We start from the raw sequence: 18,115 nt of genomic DNA, 5'->3' as shown, positions 1-18,115 counted from the left end.
CGCATTTGCCAACCATTTTGCTAGTTTTATCTTTTAGCTATTGTTTTGCAGGTATTAGTGTTTAGCTATTGTTTTTTCTCGTTGTTTGTATCAACTGTTTTTTGTTAATACTGCTTTGTTAATTTTAGCTTTTGTTCTGCTTATTTTGGCTTTTACAACTCAGTTTTAGCTTCTTCAACAAACCTCAGCAAAGTTTCCAGCCCTCAGCATTCATACTGTATTTTCACAGAAAATGCAATCTCTCTAGCCTGCATTTATGTTCAAATGAAGCCATTTCGTTTTACACTTGATGTTCTCTCCCCAGTTTCTCCTCTCTTCCTGCCCACACAGAAACTCTTTTCCAGCAGATAGCCCAAACGGAGCACTTGAAACAGATAACATCTGTCATTTGAGTCGACCTCCTAAAAGCCTGAAAAGAAATCCCAACTATGAGTTCTTATTTTGGCCACAGATGAGACTTTTATCACCGAAATGAAGTTTACAGTTCTAAAAGTGTTTTGCTCTTTTTTCAGATTTACTAAAATGCTTTCACTTGTGTTTAACTTTGCATCTTGTTTAATTCTTTTGTCATTTTAAGTTCCTGCTGACCATTTCTGTTTCTTCTCCTTTTCTTCTGTGTATGCAAACCTCATTTGTGTTCATCAGTGTTTTGAGTTTCCTAACAAGTTTGCATCAACTGTATATCAGGTACATAAAGCGAGTGATTTATTTAATTAGCCAACTCTTCCAAAGGTCTCACACTCTTCTCGGAATGCCTCGCTTACTGACCTCATGGAAAACTGTGGCCTGCCAAGGTTTCCTCTCATATCCCCTAAAAAGGAAGCTGTACGTTTGGAAGTAGTCCCTGATAGTATTTTTTTTTTCCACACAAAAGTAAAACATTGACTGATAACTCCAGGCAGCAGCAGGCAAGTCGCAGCTCTCAGATCTAACGCCTGGTTGCTTTGGTTGGAAGGCTTGTGACGCTGCAGAGTTCAGGTCTCAGCTGTGTGCTGGATGAGAGCACATGCTCCCAGGCCCGATTTGGAGCCCACACAGGGGTAACCGAGTTAAAGTGAACCCAGACAGACGCTTGGCCAATGCGCTGTCTCCTCTGGCATTAACATCCGATTGCTTTTTGTGATAAATACATCCCACTCTGTGCGTCTTGGTCTCTCTTTGTTCTCACTGGACAGATTTGTTGTGAACTGCTGAGGCATAAAATGAACATTTGATTGGAGAGATTATTCGTACCATTTCTGCCCACTGACAGCATCACATTAATTGTGCAGAAGTCCTTATCAGACTGACTAAAAAAGCTTATGTGTGATTTTTATTTAAAACTTTGGCATGGAAGGCAGCAGATTTTCGATTTATTTATTTATTTATTTATTTATTTTGATTACCTTAAATTTACGTCATAAAAAAAACTAGACTTAAGTAAAACAGTCGAAATGACTTTTTTCTGCTTTGGCGCCACTTTAGCAGGATAACGTTTATCTTCGATTTCATAATCATGGAAATCTTTATTTGTAAAAATTTTAAACATTGGTTTATCTTTCCCTTATAAAGTTAAAGTTTGCTCCAGTTTGACTCCTCTGTGTGCCATCCCCAACAGAAAAACATGATCATATTACACACAGTTTTGGTGAATTGATGTTTAAAATTCAAACCGACTGGGTCAAAGTTAAGGAAATATAATAGTTTGGATTGAAATAGCCCTTTGCTCAGAATAATTGGGTTTATAATTAATGTAAACAAAGTTGATAAAGTCCATTCATCACAATGTTTCTGGCCTTGATTTTGGTTCATTTCCCTCGTGTTTACATTTGCTCCGAGACCATCTTCATCAGACAAACATTTGTTCAAACACAAAATACAACTCAGTGTGATTGTGTTTTCAGTCACGGAATATTTGTGGTCACGTTAATAATGACTTATGGTTCACCACTAAAGAGCAGAAGTGCTTTTTTAGTGGATCAATTATCTTTGTGAATAAATAATGTTCAGAATATGCTTGTAGAAACACCACAATATAGATTTACACCTCTGCAGTGCATTGTGTTGCAAATTGTCGTCCTCCAAGGTTTCCACTGCTCCTTTAGTCCACATAAGTTATAATATAATCTATAAAGCTGTTCATTCAAACGTCAATTTATTTGGAGTATTTATGGTCATGCAGATTGATTTTAAATTTCGTATTGTTTTCACAGATTTCTCCGCTCTCACACACTTGGACATTGCACAGCGGCTGTCAATGAGGCCGTGTGGGTCAAAAGCCAAACAGTGCAGCGCTGGGAGAGATGGGAGGCCCGAGCTGTGTTTGAGTGGCTGTGTAAACAATCACAGGGTTGTCCAGAGTTTGAGGTGTCTGAATGAGAAACGATGGGAGCAGGGGGGTGTTTGTGGGGTCCAAGTGTAAGAAAGGGGTGAGATGTGGTTCGTGGGAAACGCTTCGTCCCAGCCGGTGCTTTCAATGTAACATCTTCATGCAAAAGGCTGCTTCCAGGCAGACAAGAGTTACAGTTTGTTGGGCGTTATGGTCGGTCTGACGCAGCTGGAGATGAAAGTGAGCTGTGAAGACGCAGGGAGCACAGCTTGTACTAATCAGAGGACATGATCAGTGTTTACTTACAGGCTTAACCAGAACATTGTGGCGTTTTAGGGATGGCGTAAACGCAGATAAGGGTGACGTCACAGAGGGATTCCTCCTCAGGCCACCTGTGTGTTGAAGAACTGGGGTGGCCATATAAGGTTGTATACTGTGGTTGTGTGTCACACCTCTGTGCACACTTCAGCTTTGCAAAAAGAATTTGTTTATAGAGTTACGAACAGTCAGGTCCTCTCAGTGAAGCTGTAAATAACAACTTTTCTAGTTTATTTTACCCCAACAGATCTACACTTGTAACCAAAGGTTTTGATAATGACACAAATAATAATTGACATAATGTTTTTTTTGTGTTGGTTTGCACGATGGCAATGTGCAAATACTCCAGAATGTCATGAAGAATCAGATGAATGTCAGATGAAGTCCCTCTTTGCCATAAAAAACAACTTATTCCGTAATATAACCCATTTCAACTGCATTTCAGGCATAAAATGACCTGCGGACATCATTTCAGGGATCCTCTCATTACACAAGTGAAAGTTGATGAAGACAAGACTGGAAATCACTCTGTCAGGTTGATTGAGTTAGGATAGCAGACTGGATACTTTAAAAGGAAGGTGGTGCTTGAAGTCATTGTTCTTTTTCCTGTAACCATGGTTACCTGTGAGGAAACACGTGAAGTCATCATTGCTTTGCACAAAAATGGTTTCACAGGCAAGAATATTGCTGCAAGTGTGACTGGACCTGAATCAACCCTTTATCTGATCATTAGGAACTTCAAGGAGAGAGGTTCACTTGTTGTGAAAAAAGACTTCAGAGTGCTTAAGAAAGTCCAACAATCATCCAGGACAGTCTCCTCTCCACTGGTGGGATCAGGGCCAACGCAGAGCTGGCTCAGGAATGGCATCAGGCAGGTGTGAGTGTACCTGCATGCACAACAATAGGTGAGAAAAAGACTTTTGGAGGATGGCCTGGTGCCAAAAAGGGCAACAAAGAAGCCACTTCTTTCCAAGAAAAGCGTCAGGAACAAATTGGTGTTCTGCAAAAGGTCCGTGGATTGGACTGCTGAGGACCGGGGTAAAGTCATTTTCTCTGATGTATCATCTCTATGATTGTTTGGGGCATCCAGAAAAAAAGATTGTCCAGAGAAGGAAACATGAGCACTACCGCCAGTCCTGAGTCATACCAACAATAAAGCATCCTAAGACCATTCATGTGTGGGGGGGTTGCGTCTCAGCCAAAGGAGTGGGCTCACCAAAGAACACAGCCATGAATAAAGAATAGTCTTTAAACATCCTTTGAGAACAACTTATCCAAGAACAGTTTGGTGATGAACAATGTCTGTTCCAGAATGATGGAGCACCTTAAGGCAAAGGGGGATGAGGGAAGAAAAGAAAACATTGTATCCGTAGCCAGGAAATTCTCTAGACCTTAATTCCATTGAGAACTTGTGGTTAGTCCTCAAGAGGTTGGTGGAGAAATAAAACCCTACAAATTCTGACAAACTCTAAGCGTTGATTATAAAAGAATGGGCCACCATTTGTCCGGATTTGGCCCAGAAGTTGACTGACAGCATGACAAGACGAATTGCAGAGGTCTTGAAAAAGAAGATCCAACATTGCAAATACTGACTTTAATGTGATTGTCAATAAAAGTCTTTGAAACTAAAATGCTTGTAATTATACATCCGTATGCCATAGAAACTCCTGACACAAAGATCTACAAACTCTAATACTCAAATACATTCTTTATTAAGAACAATATTTGTGTCATTCTCAAAACTTTGTGGACTTCCTAACATTTCAATATTTACATTCAATTCTGAAAAGGCTTTTAGGGGTAATGATGTTTTTGCTGAAATATGCATTAATTCTCTCACACAGGAACATCTGAGAGGAATTTTCAGTTTGTGTTCAAGTCGAACAAGAGATCAACAAAAATTAATAAATTAACCACAACTTATTTACACCGTGGCGGTGTTAATGTGTCAGTTACTTGGCTACAATATAATATCAGTTCCAGTTACTGTAAACAAAATAATGTTAAAGTAAAATTGTTAATTGTTATTTATTTTGATTTATTTGAAATAAGTTCATTTATTCAGCAGTCTTGTGTTGTGCTTGTATTTCTTGTTAGAAATTAGGAGTAGGAGATAAATAGGAATAAGTATTTGGTTTTAATGTTCCATTTTTATTTGCATTACAGTGTGCTGATAATCTAATATTAGTTTGTTGTTTTTCTGAGTTGAATAAGAAGTTCAAGACATTTAAAAAGTGTAAAGGAAGTTACAGGAGGGATTTATGGATTTAAAGAAAAAAAAACTCAGGATCCTTATTTTTTTCTTCTACCTTAGAAGGAAGTTCGACATTAATTATGAATAATTTGTTTATCCTCTGGCAACTGGAGACAGAGAAACTGCCCACAGGTGCCAAGCCAGCAGATGAAAGCTGGTTGATGTCGAGGTTGTGGTTAAACTGAGTTCTAGGAAATCTGCTTCTTTTGAATCAGAACATTAGGCTGAGTGATGTTAAAAAACCTAGAGAATAACAGAAATACTCTAAGTTATTAATAAATCAAAGCACATCTAGTCTCTAAATAATGAGTGGAACGTTTTAGAAACATAAACATATTTTCTTTGTTGAGTTCTTTTCTTGTTTTTTTTTTTGCTGCGGTCAGTGAGATATTTGAAAATTTGCTGCACAGTTTATTAAATTTATCTTTATTGCATTATCAGCGATGAATATCAGTCTGTGGAGTGTTGTGAGAGTTGTGATGACAGAAGAAAAACAGAGGAATAAAGAAAGTGTGGCATTAATATCGCCAGCTGCTGACGGGCAAAGGCAGAGGATAATGGTTTTGCTTGTTTGTGTTTGTGTGTCTGCCTGTCTGTTGGCAAAATATCTCATGAACCACTGGACAGATTCGAATTAAACTTTCAGAAATGATTCATTAGATGTACGTCTACAACCAATTAACTTTTGGAGCAACCCCAATTTAAAATAGCCACTACAGCTAATTGATGTTAGTCTACACAAATATATATATAACAGTCAGTTTTACAGATTTTGAGCTAAAGTTTTATGTGGTAGTAGCTGAAACATATTCACAAAACATACTCCAAACCCTGACACATTTCACAAGATTTTACTTTAATGTTATTTTCAAAGTTAGACCAAAACGGACACAACTTCATAATTTCCTAACATAGGTTGATCTTAGTCTAAAACTCTGACACCAAAAGCAATGGTGTGATATGCATTCCTTTAAGGAGTGCTAGGACTTCATTTGCAACTTACATTGCCATCTCAATATTAAGCATTAATATTGTAATTTTATGTTCATCTAAAATTATGCAACCCAACATAGAACCTAACAAAAGTCCAAAGGGTATCTGCTCTTCTGTGATATTTAAGATCACTTTGTATCATTTAGAATGACACTGCTTTTTCTTAGCTTGATAAAACTCATTTTAGAAGCATGCTAGGCTGAATATTCCTTCAAAATATTACTAAAAATATCCTTTTTGTTCCACTACAGCAACATTAAAGGTCAGTTAGAGCTACATAAATCAGAACTTGAAGTAATTTTATTAAAGAGAAAACTTAAAAAGAAATAAGTAACTTCAAAATACTCCTGTGTTTCCTTCCGGTTTCTGCTTCAAAAGTTCTGAGCCACACACACACACACACACACACCGATAAGTGTATTATGGCACTGCCTGTTCTCCAGGCTGCAGAGACGTCTGAGGACATTATTCATCAGCAGTGCGAGTCTGCACCCTGTTGTCCACTGCAGATACCTTTTGTTAGGTGTGTGTTTTGGACAAGATTAATAGTCTCAAATCTGTTTATTTATATTTTGTGACGCTATAACAAATTACTGAATTATATAAATAATAAATAACAATGATGAATGCATCACCTCCTCGAAAACTCGTTGTGCTTGATGAATGGGTCACGCTCCTCGTCTTGTTTGGTGAGAACAAATTGTTCCTCGTAATCAATGGAAATTTAATTGAGTGACAGAGAGCTGAAGCCCTCGGAGAAGCATTATGCCATTCTTTGATGTATTTTCAAAGCCCGTTTTTACACCAGCCTAATTAATCAGCGCAATGGAGGCTTCAGCTACTGTGTGTATTGTTGGTGGTGCTGTATTTTAGAGGCAGAAACCACAAGGAGGGAAGTTTCTACTCCGAGCTGTCATCGTCATTAAAAGATGACAAAAACTAAGACCAATTTTCCAATTGAGCAGATTGAGAAGATATCAGGCGTCTGATTTAGAAAATCTGATTGAGGGTTAATCTGCGCTGCGTTCTGGGCAACTATAAAACAAAGATGGGAAGATTATAAACTGTGAAATTAATTGGAGGAGAAAAATATCTTTCATGCCTGAGTTGAAGTCTTGAAATTAAATCTCTCGCCTGCAAAATGTTGGCAGCATGTCATAAAGAAATACTGTTCTTCCCTGTAAAATGGTTTTTTTAGGCTTTAAGGTTAGCAAGAGGCACAGCAGCAGCTCATGTGATTAACTGCAAAGTCTGGTTTTGTAATAAGAGGAAGCAGCAAGGAGGGAATAAACATTTTAAATATGCTGGACTTGTTTGTTGTAGCCTCATGTGTTTTGTTAGTTTGGCCAAATCAGCCCTTCTGAAAGCTCTTAAAAGGTCTGATACCAATTTACATTCTTGCAGCAATCCCAAACCAATTAATGCGAGACAATTTTTTTAAAAGCAAATTATAATATTCTGTGTTTCTTATTTGTTTTCTCCCATTTCTTCATTAAATGCGACCCTCATGACTGTTAATAGCTAGTTTTTAAAGTGAGGTTTTTTGGAAGGCTTATGAACAATAACTGTGTAGATAGTTCTTTGAATGACCTCAGTTTGGACAAAAAAAAGTCTGATTCTGACCAGAATGACAAGCTAATAGCCAGTCCAAGAGGGACCGAGATCAAAATGGATTGCTGCCATCCCAGAAATTTCTCTCATCATTTTAAAAACCTTTACATCACCTTCAGTTACAGTTATACATGGTTATTTGCAGCACAACTAGTGGTGACAGAACTAGTGTGGCACTTACAGTGTAGCTTAGGGCACTTTGTGTAACATTGGTGGTTGGCATGGATTGGATGATTGGTGAGTGGAAACAGGTGAGACAATTACAGGTGGCTGACAGGTGTGTGTGACAACCTTCATAGGCTGTGGGAAACAATGAGCAGGAAGGCAGAGAAACACCTGGGTGAAATTAACACTAAGACATGCTGATAAACAAGAAACTAAAAAGTACAAAACAGGGGAACATAAATATAATAGCTGCATGCCATTTTATGCCTGAGTGATAAAGCAAACAGCCCTGTGGGCATGGTTTGCACTCCATTTTAAGCGGTGTGTTGGCCAGGGCTTCAGCCGAATGCTCTGTTTAGATCCAGAGGCCAAACTGGCTAAACCACATGACTGATATTTAACATGGTTGTTTCACTTCCATCATCTAAATGTGATGAAGACAGTCACTAAAGCAGCTGAATATGATTAATTATTGTACTAAACAGTAGACAGTTTCTGGTGTTCTGAACTTAGATTGCACTGATCCCTGATTTAAAGTAACACCTCCTTCTACGGTATTGGTGTTCCATCCTAGTCCTGGAGGGCCACTTTCCTGCACGTTTTAGGTGTTTCTCTGCTTTAACATGCCTGATCTGAATGACTGAGTGATAACAGCTTTCTGCAAAACCTGAAGACCTGCTAAAGAGCAGGGAAACAACTAAAACACGCAGGATGGTGGCCCTCCAGATCCAGGATTGGTCACCACTGTCCTATAGCTTTACTAGTTAACTCAGAAGAAACGCGCCCACGAACAAACATCCAGAAAAACAAAGCAAAAATACCATATTATTTCTGCCAGTATACCCGTTTAATGTGAATTAGACAGTAATGTAAAGCTTTAAAAGTTTGCTTTCACATTTACCATTATAAAGTTTTTAAGACTGAACTTGTTTGAAGACAGCAGCAGTCCACTTTGATCTTGGCCCTGTTTGGTCCAGCTGTTAGCTCATAACTCTGGTAAGAATTAAACTTTATTTCTCCAAATTGATTTGTTCAAGGCACTATCTACACCAGGTAAGATAATTAATGTTCATAACCTTTCCACAGAACAATCCCTTTAATTGGAGTATTTCTTCTTGTCAAGGCTCCAACTTTGTACTCCCAGTGATGGTGATTCATGTGGAGCAAAGTGGCACCCGTGTCTTCTCCAGTGAGCCACGACAAGTCATGGAGATATCCTGTCTTGTTTGTAACATGTGGGTGAGACTCTGGAAGGATGAGTTTGTCATGCAGGAGCTTTTTACTCCCTCACACCATGCGAGGACTGCTTGCCTTGTCACCTCGAGCTCCAGCGCCTGCTGCTGATGAGCCTCGCTGTCACTCCGGTCATCCCCACGTCTTGATAAGCTGCTTCCTGCTGCAAACAACTCGTGACAGGCTTGCATCTTTGTCTCTGTGCTCACCTGAACAAACCGCCCTGCTCACTTTGCAGAGGATTGCAACCTTTTAAAGGCACGTGTGAACATACAGGACTAACATCTTAAAGTGAGACAAACACAGTCTTCCTCTTAGAATTAAAAATAAAGTTTACTGTCAGGATAAGTTAACTATTTTCATTCTACGTCTGCTCTGTGTACGCCAGTGTGCAAAATATTTGGTTTGGTTTGAAGAAAATACCATTGTTCGCATAATAACATTTTGTATGCATTGCCGGAAGGGAGAGGAATAAATGAATTGAAATGCAAAGGGAAAAAAAAGAAGAAAAAAGAAGTGTTTCAAATTGAACAGTCTCAAATGAAGGAAATATTGAAAATTCTTTTCAAAAAGTTTCGATTTTTAATATATATTCATAAAAAATGAACAAATTGATATTCACAGACCAGTGAGAGGGAACAGACTGACTGAAGACTTATGCATTTCAAATTAGCCGTGTTTGCTGGAGAAGAGGCACACCAGTTACTTATAATAAAGGCTGGAGGTGGATGACTGACTTAATGTTGGAGAAAGTGCAGCGAACTTGATAGCACTCCAAATAAAGGTGCATTTGAAACTGCAGCAAAAAGCAATAATTCAAATATTCCTGAAGATGAAATTCAATTTTCTTATATAAAAACAAATAGTTTTATTCAGTATGTCTTGTCTATAAGTTATTTATACACCAGTCGGCAAAAAAGGAGTCTTGTAGATTTGGTGGATTTTGGATTTTCTAAAAATTAAAGCCATTTAAACACTTCACTCTTTCAGCACATAAATGATATTAGTTTTATATCAGATCAGGTCAGAACGATGAGTTCACTGGAACGAGTTATGATTATTTTGCCTTGCACTATTCTTGTATCTTGTCTCTAGATGTTCTCCTGCTTCCAGCACCTGACTCATTAGTAATCAGCACACCTGTTTTCACTCAGTAATCACCCTCTCCAGTACACGTACAGCCCTTGTTTTCCTTGTCTGATCCACCTGTTGGTTTATGTTCTTGTATTACCGCAGCTGCACTAATTTCCTGCCAGTTTTGTTATTTAAGTTTTCGGTCCTGTCTTCCACCACTCATGGCCTTTATGCTGAAAACCTGAAAAACTTGAACATCACATGTTGTGAGGGTGAAACTGCAAACATGTAACACAAAATAAACCATTTAATTGCTAACTGTTGGCTAGCTAAAAAAATGTATTCTAATGTAACATTAAAAGCTAAACGATTGACAAGTGTAGTAGTTATGAGCTGTTGAATTTAAAGAAATAAAAAGTGTCTTAAAGTGAAATGTCTCTGCTTGGTGTAAGGTTTTCTTCCACAAAGATAAATCATTTATCAGGGCTCATTATTTGGTTGAAAGAAACAAAATTCTAAAACTTGTTTAGAATAGTTTTTGTCATGATCATGTTGTTTGTTTTTGTTTTTTTGCTGTTGTGGATTTAGTTTATTCCTTTTGTTTTCTATCTCTAGGCCTTCCTTGCTCCTCCCCTGTGTCTTTCACTGCATTTCCTCAGTCCTGTCCCTCTGTTAACCACTCACACCTGCCTCTTAAACTCATTAGTCTCAGTCTTCCTTTGTAATCAACCTTTTCTTTCCGTTCACTGAGTCCTGTGTGAGTCTGCATCCTTGGGTTCAGTTGCCACAGAATCCTGACACTTTTTTAAGGCAATGTATATGAGGAGGCCCGTATCTGCTTTTGTTTTTTTATTTTACCATGCAACACTGGAAGTTATAGTGTAACAGAAGTCCTTGGACATTAGAGAGCTAAATTAAAGTTAAAATTTGCCAGTGATTTGCTTTTTATTAGGATTTTTTTCTTTTATCTGAGCTTTGTCACTGTTCAAAAGTCTTGGAACACACAAAAAGCACAATGTCTCTGGGGTGTCATAATTTGTAAAATCAAAGAACTGCAAGACAAAAGGATTTCTTTTTTTCAGTTGAGCAAATAAGGATGGATATTTGCATCTTACCCTTTGGTGTCCTGTTTATTTGATCTGGGAAAATGTTGAGTCCTAATTAGGTGCAAATGCACTCATTAGCTGAAGCCACTCTGCAGAGACCGATGAATGGCAATGAATTATTCAAAACCTCTCTTCCATACACGACATCAATGCTTGGCTCTTCCTGTCTCCACGCTGCCGTGAATTCTCATCTCCAATTGCATTCTGCCACTGTGAAATGAAGAGTGTTTGAGTTTATCAGAAAAGCCACTCAGAGAATACAAATCATTTACATCTTTCAAGTTCAGATTTGACTAGCTCTCCGGGCTTCTCAATTCAGCTGTCAACTGAAGGGTTGATTTAATGTGCTCTGCCCACTAACAATGCTTCTCTCCCCCATTTTTCTCCAGGATACGGCCATGCAGCCCCCAGCACAGATGGAGGGAAGGTCTTTTGCATGCTCTACGCCCTTCTGGGCATCCCGCTCACCTTGGTCATGTTCCAAAGCGTGGGTGAGCGCATAAACACCTTTGTCAGGTATCTGCTCCACCGTCTAAAGAAGTGCATTGGAATGAGGCATACAGAAGTCTCCTTGGCCAACATGGTGACCTTCGGTTTTATATCCTGCATGAGCACACTGGGTGTGGGGGCGATGGCCTTCTCCCACTTTGAAAAATGGAGCATCTTTCATGCGTTCTATTATTGCTTCATCACGCTCACCACTATTGGCTTTGGGGACTATGTGGCTCTGCAGAAAGATCAGGCCCTGCAGAACAAGCTGGATTATGTGGCCTTCAGCTTTATCTACATTCTGACGGGCCTGGCTGTGATCGGAGCCTTCCTCAACTTAGCAGTTCTGCGCTTCATGACCATGAACGCTGAGGATGAGAAGCGGGATGCTGAGCAGAGGGCTCTCCTTGCCCACAACGGACAGGCAGGTGGGCACATCAACTGCTCTGTAGACCCGGCCTCCCCGTCATTCACGCCACCCAGCTGTGGTGGAGGGAGCGCGATCGGAGGGAGCAGCGGAGGAGCAGCGAGCCGCGGCCTGCGTAACGTTTACGCCGAGATGCTCCACTTCCAGTCTGTGTGCTCGTGTCTGTGGTATAAGAGCAGAGAAAAGCTGCAGTACTCCATACCCATGATCATCCCTCGGGACCTCTCCACCTCAGACAGCTACATGGAGCAGGGAGAGGCTTTTTCCAACCCTCTGCACTCTAACGGCTGCATGTGCAGCTTGCAGCACCACTCAGGCATCAGCTCCGTGTCCACTGGCCTGCACAGCATTAACACCTACAGAAGACTCAATAAACGCAGAAGCTCTATCTGAAAACCAGGACTTTAAGACAGTTTTGTGTGTACCATAAATAGAAGTTGTACCTTTTGAAATGTGGTGCAAAATTAGTTGTGGACATCAAGGGAATTCAACTTCAGTCCTGAAGATATTCAACACTCCTAACATTTGCTTGCTTGTGGAATTGAAGAGCATGGTACTGCAGACTCCAGACTTTTATTAGCAAAGCACAAACCATTTAGCACCAACATTGTTCCTGGTACCTCTAAGAAACAATGCTAATGGTTGTTTAAGGAGTATTTGTTGCACGTGCACTTCTGCAATAACTTAATTATGAACTCAGCATAAGACAGGCATTAAAAGTCTACCAAGAAAAAGGGATTAAACGCACTGTGAGACATGTTTGTTGGACTGATTGGAGTGTTTCAATTGTATTAAGAATCCTGTTAAACGGAGAGTCAAGATTTTTGAAGTGGGGTTTGATAGAAATGGTATGAACAATAAGTATTTTACCTGTTTTAGAAAGCTCTTTGGACAAACTCAGTTTGGAGAAACAGAGTTAAATGCTGACCAAATTAATGTGCTAATTTTGTTGTTAATAATAAAAGAGCATTAAATTACTTTAAAACACAATAGAATTTGAGATTGAAGTTGTCTAAATATGGCAGCAAACCATTTTGGTTTTGGCTCTGCTCGAACTAGTCGTTGGCTTTTTAATCTGGCTAGAATTAAACTTTATTTCACCAAAGTGAGGTAATTCACAAAGCTATCTACAACAGGTAAGATAATACTTGTTCATAACCTCTCTATCAAACCCCACTTCAAACAATCTGACCTGTTACTTCAAGAAATGTTTCAATACCTAAGCGTAGACCCAAATTTTCCTAAATGACTTTCCAAAAGAAATACCTGCTTGTTTGTTGCATATCCAGGAGTGGAAAAAAGATGTGTATATAAAAGTACAGGTAAAAAAAATAGAATATCATGAAAACGTTCTCTATTTTTTTGTCAATCATTTCAGAAAGTGAAACTCATGTATTCATTACACAGAGTGAAAAGTTTCAAGCCTTTTTATTCTTCTAATTTTGATGATTATGGCTTACAGATAATGACAATCCAAAACTCAGTGTCTCAGAAAATTACAGTATTACATAAGATCAATTAAAAAAAGGATATTTTAAACACAAATATCAGGCTACTTAAAGTATGTTCATTTTTTTGCACTCAGTATTTGGTTGGGCCTCCTTTGGCCTGTATTACTGCAGCAATGCGGCGTGGCATGGAGTCGATCAGCCTGTGGCACTGCTGAGGTGTAATGGAAGTCCAGATTGGTTTGATAGTAGCCTTCAGGTCATTTGCACTGTTGGGTCTGGTGTCTCTCCCCTTCCTTTTGACAGTAGCCCATAGATTCTCTATGGAGTTCAGGTCAGGCGAGTTTGCTGACCAGTCAAGCACAGTAACACCACGGTCACTGAACCAGCATTCGGTACCTTTGACAGAGTGGCCAGGTGCCAAGACATGCCGGAAAAGGAAATCGGCATCTCCATAAAGCTTGTCAGCAGAAGGAAGCATGAAGTGCTCTAAAATTCCCTTCCTCCAGACGCTGGGACCTTGATTTTCAAATGACATGCAAAATTTACTTTCATCTGAAAAGAGCACATTGAACCACTGAGCAACAGTCCAGTTCTTTTTCTCCTCAGCCCAGGTATGACGCTTCTGACGTTGTCTGTCGTTCAGGAGTGGCGACATTTGTAGCCCATGTCTAGGATTTTTCTGTACATAGTTGCTCTTGATCCGCTGACTCCAGCCTCAGTCTATTCCTTGTGAAGCTCACTCAAATTATTGAGTGGATTTTGCTTGACAATCCTCTCAAGGCTGCGATTATCGCTGTTGCTGATGCACCTTTTCCAACTTTCAATGAATATGCTTGGATACAGCACTCTGTGAACAAACTGCGTCTTTAGCAATGACCTTTTGTGGTTTTCCCTCCATATGCAGGGAGTCATTAACTGTCTTCTGGACATCTGTCAAGTCAGCAGCCTTCCCCATTATTGTATAGCCTTCTGACCCAGACTGAGAGACTGTTTAAAGGCTCAGGAAACCTTTGCAGGTATTTTGAGTTAATTAGCTGATTAGGGCGCGACACAGTGAGTTTCCAATATGGAACTTTTTCACAATATTCCAATTTTCTAGGACACAAAGTTTTGGGGTTTTATTATCTGGAAGCCATAATCATCAAAATTACAAGAAATAAAGGCTTGAAATATTTCACTCTATGTGTAATAAATCTATATATTATGAGTTTCACTTTCTGAAATGTTTGGCAAAAAACACTGAACTTTTTCACAGAATTCTAATTTTTGGAGCTGCATCTGTATTTGGATAATTTATATTTATCTGTTATTGATGGAAAGTCTATTTTTTCAGTGAAATCTTACACAAAAATAAACAATGTAGTGTCTTTTTCTGTGTGTCTGTATCTGCGGTACAGGTTCAAGCCAAACTTTCTGATCTTTGTTACATTTTTTCCTTTTATTTGGGGGGAAAAGTACAAGAGCAAAGAAAAGAGAGTAAAAGTGGTTGGTTTAATTTTCCTGTACAGAATAATATGACATCATGGACACATTTACGGGGATCGGATCAGATGCAATAGTGTCTTTAAGGCCTCTTTGCCACCCTTTTCAAACCTCAGTTCAAATCACTATGAATTTATTTTTCATAGTTTCATCTTGTATAATAATCTGTTTTATGTACATATTGCTCAACATGTTTTTTTTCTTTTAAAGCTTGATTTTAAACCACAGCATGTAAACTCAATGTGTGTTGTAGAAAGGCATATCATATTCACTGCTGCACCTTAGAGGATTGTTGTATGTGCTTTCAGACACTGGGAGTCAGTGCACAATTTGATTTGATTATTTTAAAGGAATCACACTGTTTATTTAAACCCTTGTGTTATAAGTCAGAAGCGTGTGACTTGAAAACTCTGTTGTTGTTGATCGGCGTCGGTAATGACAAGCAGCCACAGACTTTGCACATCTTGCACTTAAAGGGGGGTCTCTGCTCCAGCCCCGTGAAAACACACTTGATTCAGCCAACTGAGGTCTTTATGCAGTGTTCTTTTTTCTGAAGAAATTACCTTTTATCCTTTTTAATTGTATTTTTGTAGTTTACCTTTACAGTGAAACCTTCCAGTCCTGTTTTTTGAGTTTTTGTTTTGTTGAATGTTGAGGGAAGCCTGCTAACATCATTTCTCATAACTGATCAGAACATTTGTGTGTGATCATACATTTATAGGATTTTTCTTTGACTATAATAAATATTATTTAATGTAAAAACAGTCACTTCATTTGAGTGTTTATTTCTGCAGTGTGGCTTTTTTTTAAAGGCAGGAGGCATCCTAATCAGGTGCTCAAACCACCTCATCCTATCGATGCGGAAGAGCTCTACTCAGAGCTCCCCCCGGGATGATGGAGCTTCTTTCTAAAGCTGAATCCGGCCCTCCTGTGAGGAATGATGGAACTCCTTTCAGTCGCTTGGATCCAGGATCTTGTTTGGAGCATAAATGAACCAGCAAATCAAGAGTTTTGCCTTTCAGCTCAGTGGGAGCAGGTCAACTCACTGTGCAAAATGTCAAGTCAGTCAAAAGGTGTTTTTGCAAAGCAAATACTTGTAGAGTATAGCAGTGCATTGGTGTGGTGAGTTGGGATTTCGGTTGGTTGTCATAGACCCAGATTTGCTTCTTCTTGGTGACGACAGACCGGAGCAGCGCCCTCATTACTGCAGACAAGGCCTTAACCAATCCATCTCCCGGTCCCTCCTGCCATCACTCGTGAACGAGACTCCACAGTACTTCAGCTCTTTTCTTGAGGCAAAGACTCACTCCTGACCCGGAGGGGGCATTCCACCTTTTTAAATAATTAAATGAAGAAATGAGCCGGTCATGGCAGGGGGCTTTTGAATAATGAAAACTCCTAAAAATATGTTGGCCTGCCTTTTGTTGACAGATTCTTGTTTAAATTTCTAAGTTGTTTTTGTGACTCTGTCAACAACTGGGTAATGCAGTCTTAAAAAGGGGTGGAAAAATCCTACAAATTAAGGGTGTGCAGGTTCAATTAAGAGTTTCATGTTGCCCTCACCTTCTTTGACCTAATATTTGCATTGGTCCGTGTCTCTGCTGCTCTCATCATGGCTAACTTTATAGCCTCGGTGCATTAAGTCAAAGAAAGATCAAGTGATACAGAGTTTATTCACCTTTTGCAATAATATTCCTTATTTAACTGTCACTGTTGAATCATGACAGTTGCAACTTAAGTGTTGCAGACCTAAAGCTTCTAAGTAAAAAAAGCTGAGCCTTTGAGACTGTAAAGTTGATTATTGTATTTTTTACACATTGTCTCTTCCTTCCCATCCAGCATCAGCAGTAACTTTTTTACTTTAATAAACATTATTGAATCAAAGTTATCTCCATTCTTCATGCCTTCGTTCAACTATTCAATGTGACTTATTTATGATCATCAGTTTTGTAGTTCCATTTATTTTTGCAGTGCTGATTTATTTAGTGCAATACGTTTGAAAATAATGATGAAATATGGGTCGTCTTTTCTTTATTGTATTCCTTTGCACACATATTCTAATTTAGATGTAAAATATGTCATCCAAGCGCTGCATAAAAAACATATTTTGAGAAAATTCTTATTCGTCTTTCTTTGTATGTTTTATCTTTTTTTTTTCTTGGAAATGGATATATGTCATTCACAGGATTGATATTTTTCCCGAAGTGTTACTGTTCTGAAAACTGCCTTTTCTCCAGGCTCCCTGAAACAAAAATTAAAAGAATCTATCACTTTTTAAAGTCGCTGATGCATTTATTCATCTATAGTTCCACTGCTGGGGAATATAAAGTAGAGCACCAAGCACAGCACCAGTGGTGAGCACTTCTTTAGGTCGGTGAATCCTATCAGTACCATCTGTAAAATGATATGAAGAAAGCACGGATCAATGAGTTTCAGGAGATAAATCTCATCTGACAAGCTGCGGTTCCTCATGCTCCGATGACCAAGCAGTGAAGAAAGACATTCAGTCTGAAGCGATGCTTCTGTTTGTGATGTGTGAACACCTGGAAGGGTTAATAACTAACTGCCTGTTTTCCCAAACACAACTTCTTCTCAGCTCAGACACAACAAAGATTCTTAGAAATGTCCGATGTGGAAAAATAACTCATTTTAATTGGACAATGGTCACTGGATTAAGGGCTCTGTGTGCTGCAGAATCACACAAAAAGTCCTCTCTGTCACAAATAAATCATCTGGAAAAGGTAATCTCCGCTTCTTTTGTCAAAGTGCAAAACAGTTGTGATGCTGACTGTCAAATCGAGCCGGTTGATTTTGAGAACAAATATAGACAGGAGGCTGAGGAGAAAGAACACAATACTTTCATCAAACTATTCAGATTTTTGTGGCTGAAAATGTGTCAAATCTTACAAAAAAAAAAGTTCTGAGGAAAGATTTTAACGCCCTCATTTCCTCCTAACTTCCCTTCATGCTTTTTATTTCACTCTATTGTGCCGTAAGATTAGCAACCTGTTGAATTAATAGTGATTATTCCAGAGAATAATCTCTGAGTAAGTCCCTTTCAGGGTTAGCAGAGCATATACATGGTAATAAATGGAAGTGTAACAGTGGTTGTTTAGAGGATAATTTCCAATCTTCCCGCACTCTGACTGTCCAGCACTCAGTTTCTCTCAGATCTCCCTCTTATGGCCCAAAGCCGACTCATTT

General features: G+C 39.0%; 1 protein-coding gene across 1 annotated transcript in view; it reads left to right on the top strand.

Moving 5' to 3' along the window:
- kcnk3a (potassium channel, subfamily K, member 3a) overlaps window positions 1-13,593 on the top strand; it is a 32,284-nt gene extending 18,691 nt beyond the window's left edge. The window contains exon 2 of the mRNA XM_017411838.3: window positions 11,452-13,593. Within this exon, the coding sequence (XP_017267327.1) occupies window positions 11,452-12,371 (920 nt within the window). The 3' untranslated portion in view covers window positions 12,372-13,593. The remainder of the gene's footprint in view (window positions 1-11,451) is intronic.
- The last annotated feature ends 4,522 nt before the right edge of the window (window positions 13,594-18,115 follow it).

Source organism: Kryptolebias marmoratus, linkage group LG19 (genome assembly GCF_001649575.2).
Source record: "Kryptolebias marmoratus isolate JLee-2015 linkage group LG19, ASM164957v2, whole genome shotgun sequence".
Classification (NCBI taxonomy): domain Eukaryota; kingdom Metazoa; phylum Chordata; class Actinopteri; order Cyprinodontiformes; family Rivulidae; genus Kryptolebias; species Kryptolebias marmoratus.
Note: the sequence above shows the minus strand (reverse complement) of the source record. Positions and strands in the feature narration are given on the sequence as shown.